Source organism: Octopus sinensis, linkage group LG9 (assembly GCF_006345805.1).
Source record: "Octopus sinensis linkage group LG9, ASM634580v1, whole genome shotgun sequence".
Lineage (NCBI taxonomy): Eukaryota > Metazoa > Mollusca > Cephalopoda > Octopoda > Octopodidae > Octopus > Octopus sinensis.
Genome location: NC_043005.1, coordinates 24,250,373 through 24,256,456, shown reverse-complemented (window position 1 = coordinate 24,256,456; position 6,084 = coordinate 24,250,373). Strand labels below are relative to the sequence as shown.

General features: G+C 31.3%; 1 protein-coding gene across 3 annotated transcripts in view; it reads right to left on the bottom strand.

Annotated features, from left to right (window-relative positions):
- LOC115215842 (somatostatin receptor type 2-like) overlaps window positions 1–4,610 on the bottom strand; it is a 317,928-nt gene extending 313,318 nt beyond the window's left edge. For all 3 annotated transcript variants that reach the window (XR_005000605.1, XM_029785176.2, XM_029785175.2), the window contains exon 1: window positions 4,116–4,610. Coding sequence is in view for 2 of the 3 variants with exons in the window: in XM_029785176.2 (XP_029641036.1) it covers window positions 4,116–4,564 (449 nt within the window). In the remaining variant the exon portion in view is untranslated. The remainder of the gene's footprint in view (window positions 1–4,115) is intronic.
- Between the last annotated feature and the right edge of the window lie 1,474 nt (window positions 4,611–6,084).

Genomic DNA, 6,084 nt, shown 5'->3' with positions numbered 1-6,084 from the left:
AAATACTTATAAAGCATTGTTCCCCGCTAAATAATCACGATAGTCTTATGCTTGTTTACGTGGAACTCTAAGACACAGTCGATAAAGACATGTTGTTTCAGTTTTCTCGTCGTCTTATCGCTTACTTTCTCTTCTTGAGAATATTATTCTCATAAGAAACAAGTAAAAGAAAAGTCAAAAGTGAGATGACTGCATTAGAATAAAGAGGAAGCTTTATGGGAAGTAATTAAAAGTCATGATAACGTCTCTGGATGGTTTCAGAGATCGTTTATTTAATGGCAATCGTACGGATAATTTTATAACAAGCAGAAGATTTACTGAAAACACTACAGATAACTTTATATCAATAGTAATGCAATCAACTCGAAATAGGAGTGGGATTGTTGATATGGATTGCATATAATTCATATGGATTGAAGACTTAAGCAATACTGACGAATTAAAGAAGTAACTTATGCATATAGATGCAAAACATGAAGGAAGCATGATAGTTTACCAAAAAATTGACATCTCAATAAGCTGCTACAGAAGAGGATTGAAAGAGAAGAGAGAGCAGAAGAGCGAACATCTTGACTCCTTTTCTAGAAAAAGTATTAAATGTTAAAAAAATAAATTTATCTTTTGATGGAATTTAAAATTCATTACTTTTGCTTTCAGTAGGTAGTCAAGGAGAAATATATTTTAAAGGGTGAGTTTGAAAAAAGGAGAGTTGAATGATTCGCATTACATCATATGCAGTAAAAATTATTTTAATCCGATTACCGAAACTCATTAGAAGAATGAATGAATCGCGGCAAGTGAGGCTTACCTGTATATACATATACATATACACACACGTACACACATACACACAAACACACATGAGTATATATATATGTATATACAAAATAAGAAAATGGAGAAATACATCGAAATCAAATATCAATTACCAGATAATACTCAATCACATACATTATTAAACCACCACATAAGAAACTATAAGGTTAAACATAATAATGTAGGGTAAAACCGTGTACATGAAGGAGTGTACATAAAATAGTAATGTTATACAATAAGTAGAATACGTATAATAGAAAATAAATATAAATACCATAAATATAAATATAGAATATATATTACAGCTGTTTCGGTCATGTAGATAAGCATGTCTCATCTCATTTAACTTATATTAGCCATTTATGGTAGGTCAACATGTAGTTATAAATTAGACATTTACAAAAACATCCTAAGGCCTCTTCGGAGATTACAAATTAGATTACATACATACTTATATAGGTGTGGGTACATACCCATAATAAAACATATACATATACATATGAGTGCATATACTCATACTCCTATACATATAAATATACATATACATAATGATATAAATAATATAAATTAATAAACATACATATGCTCCACATTCAATGTTACAGTTTTTCAACTTAATGTTGTGATAATTACAATGTAAAAAAACATACACATATTAATACCTAAATGCAGATATAGAGAGTCAAGATTACATTCTATTAGTTCTTATTAATTTCCAAAATGTCATTAATGTTAGCATCATTACCGTTGTCGTTACCACTAATGCTACCAATATCATCATTCATATTATTATTAATAATGCTAATACTAGAGAAACAATACATAAATTCCGTTATTAGCAATATAGTCACAATAGTATTACAATACCATGCAAAGTGTTAGATATCCGCATATACATACGAAATATGTATTATGTATTAACTTTGTTGGGTATATACATATATATATGTATGCCTGTATATATATATATATATATATATATACAGGCATACATATATATATGCATGAGTGTATTATGTATATATGTCTATATACACATATATATGCATATACATATATAGGGAGAATTCACAAAAAAAAACAGACGAAAACAGGTGGTGTAGAAATCAAACAGATGTATTAGTTTAACGCTCGGGAAGTAAAAAAAAGTCTTTAACGTTTCGAGCCTATGCTCTTCCACAGAAAGGAACACAGAAAGAAACAGGAAGAGAAAATAAGCATGTGTAGTGGCTAGCGATCTATCTTGGCGAAAGCCGGACAGAGGGGTCACACAGTAGAGCTAGGAAGAAAGGGAGATAATAAAGTAGTGATGATCCCAAAACGAAGGTGCGCGTGCGTTTGTATAAGAGAAAATTATGTGCGTGTGGAAGATGGCTGGTGACCTTGATGTATACGTGTATGCATGTGTAGGTGTGTGGATGATGGTGTGGGTGCTGAGAAGATATACATATATACATACATATATATGCATGTGTATATACATTCATACATATATGAGAGAGAGAGAGAGAGACAGACAGACAGACAGACAGACAGATAGGCAGATAGACAGGTAGACAGACAGGCAGGCAGATAGATAGATAGATAGATAGATAGATAGATAGATAGATAGATAGATAGATAGATAGATAGATAGATAGATAGATAGATAGATAGATAGATAGATAGATAGATAGACATTCACATGTTAATGAATGCAAATCCAGAAGTGAAAGGCAAATAACATTTAATTCCGTATGCTTACAATCGTTTCATAATTCGCTTTAAGTTACATCATTGAGCCTTACTCGATGGTACACGCAGAATGTGTGCACTTTATATACATATAAGTATAGATGCGAACATAACGATACTCTACAGAGAACTACACTTCAGAATGCATAAAGTAAAATCAGCTTTTTGTCCTTGATTGGCAAATTCGATAAAAATTGAAATATAGAGTATATTGCAAATAAGATACCATAAAATTATAGAAGCTCCCTTTAGTTGAAATGTATGTTCCCAAACTAGCTGATCGGCAAAAAGCCTAATTTGTGGACACACTGTAAGTGGGTTAATTATAATAACTCACTCAATCAGTTTTTAAATATAAAGCAACACTATATATTAAGTGACCGTTCAGATTAAGCTGGTCAATAAATATTTCAATCAAAACCTCCCGTCCTTGACCCCGTGGTGATTTTGCTGTTGACTATTTGGTGCTGCTCCGGTGCAATTAATATATTGATGTATACATTTGTCTCTATATAATTCTTGGCTATATACAGTTTTATATACATACTTGCTCCTGTTAATTTTACTATGAATATCCTTTAATATGCATTTTATGTACCCATGTTATTATTATATATATTGTATTAAGTTAATCTATATTTCGATCAGCTTTTTATTGTGTCTGTGTTTTCTAGTTTTGTTTATTTAATCTAATTTCCTGCTCTTTTATATCCATTCTTATTTGCTACCACCCATCCTCCGACTTCGAAATATAAAGCTCTAAATGACGTTACATCACATATACACACATATACGTATTTTCCATCGTAGATAAAATGCTAACGCAAGAAATGAAAAGACGAGTAAGTCATTGATACCATATGTGCAAAACAAATTGTTTACTTTCTGAATGTTGCGAGATCTTCTGTAAATAAGGTTCGAATGAAATTAGAAGTCTCTGGAGGGAATGTTTCAACTGTATCAAAGAAAAATGATCTGTAAGTTCGGACAATATAAATCACCGCACTTCATCCAATGAATTCAAAACATTATCGATGATACTCCCAGAAAAAATACATACATACATACGTACGTACGTACATACATACATTCATACATACATACATACATACATACATACATACTACATACATACACACACACATACATACATACATACACATACATACATACATACATACATACATACATACATCATACATACATACATACATACACACACACATACATACATACATACATACATACATACATACATACATACATACATACATACATACATACATATATATGCATGTGTATATACATTCATACATATATGAGAGAGAGAGACAGACATACGGGCAGACAGACAGACAGGCAGACAGATAGGCTGATAAACAGGTAGACATACAGGCAGGCAGATAGATAGATAGATAGATAGATAGATAGATAGATAGATAGATAGATAGATAGATAGATAGATAGATACGTACGTACATACTCAAACGAACAGACGCATCTATCCATGTGTACACATATATGTAAATGCACTCATACAAAAATAATTAAAACCGTTTCTTTACCTTTCGATGCTGACCGCTGTAAGGTTGAAAATCGATCCAACGGCTGTTAACATTTCGATGAATCCAGTGAATTTACACAAAAAAATTCCAGTGGACCAATGCGCTATTGAACTTTTGGTCACTTCGTACGGCACACAGACCATCAAGAAGAGTAAATCTGCCAAAGCAAGACTAACCAGAAACGAAGTAGTCACACTTCGATTCTTCTTATCAGCGCACATAGCAAAAACTACCAAACCGTTTCCAATGAGACCAACTATAAAACAGATGCTGTACACAATGACCGTAAGAATAAAATGTGGTTCTTGTATCCAAGGTTTGCGTAGATTTTCGATTTTTCCTGGGTAATATATTCTGTCCATATCTTCAGTACCATCCACATAAATATAATCCTTGAATTTTAAACCAACGTCTTCGCTAGAATCGTTGTAAAGAAAAGAATGCACCATTTTGTCCAAAGTTTCTCTTTATACGTTTATTCTATTTATATTACTTTATTTTCTCTAGTTCTTTTGATATGTATGTATGTATGTATGTATGTATGTATGTATGTATGTATGTATGTATGTATGTATGTATGTATGTATTATATATGTATATCGCCGTTTGTGTGTCTGGTGTTAATTACTTTGGTTTTAGCGTTTGTTTAAATTGTGGTTCTGGTCATGTTGAAACACCATTCAATAACTTGAAATATATATTATATTGCGTTCATATATATGTGTACGCCTGCATATATATATATTCATATACTAATATATATACCTGTGTGTATGTATGTATGTATGTGTGTGTGTGTTTTGTAGAAATGAGCTTAAATTTAAATTTATACTGCTTATAAAAGGGATTGTGAAAGCATCAGCAGTAGCAGCAACAGTAGTAGTAGTAGTAGTAGTAGTAGTAGTAGTAGTAGTAGTAGTAGTAGTAGTAGTATTTCTAAAGATTTAAATATTAAAAAATTTTAAATGGAATGAAAGAGTGAAAGAAAAATAAGAAAAATGAGTTATGACGTAACTGTATTCAATACAAAGAAACAAATATAAATATGCCTATTATTATTATTATTATTATTATTATTATTATTATTATTATTGTTATTGTTGTTGTTGTTATTGTTATTATTATTATTTAATGTCTTTGCACAGTTTCTAACGCTGGAGACGTACTACTGAGTCAGGTGTTCACTACCAGTGAATTAAGGTAACAGCTCTCATTTTTCGAGCACCTTCCGGAGTATTCGAGCGGTTCCAAGCAGTACCATTATCATTATTATTATTATATTATTATTATTATTATTATTATTATTATTATTATTATTATTAATATTGTTGTTGTTGCTGTTGTTGTTGTTGTTAGACGAAGAAAAACGTATGGAACTCAAATTGTCAGAGCATCAACCAATCTTTAGCTTCAAAAATCTTAACCAATGGTGTGCTTTATTGATTTGCTTGTTTCAATGTATTTGTTATTGTTGCGATTATTTCTCTTGTTGCTGTTGTAGTTGTTGTTGTTCTTATTACTATTGCCGTATTGTTGTTGTTGTTATTATTATTATTGATGTCCTTCTTCTAGTTGTTATTGTTTTTACTGGTGGTGGTGGTGGTGGTGGGGCGGGGGCAGGTAGTAGTGGTTTGGTGCTATGAAGCTGTTTTACCGAGTTTTTTTTTTTTAAATATCGTTACACGGATTATTTTTCTACAAATTGCGAAGTGGTGACAGCAGTTGCGATAAATCCAATTTCGAGACGAAACTGGTTTGATTAAGAGTAAGATGCGCGATTGCTATAATGAGTACGTCAGCATGTGTGTATGTGTGTCTGTCTGTCTGTATATTTAGATGTTTGTATGCATGTATGCATATATATATATATATATATATAAATTAAATTAGAGATAAAACCACTATTAGGCAAATCAATTTTTCCCTGTAAGTTTGGATTTACTCCCCAATATTATATATATATGTGTGT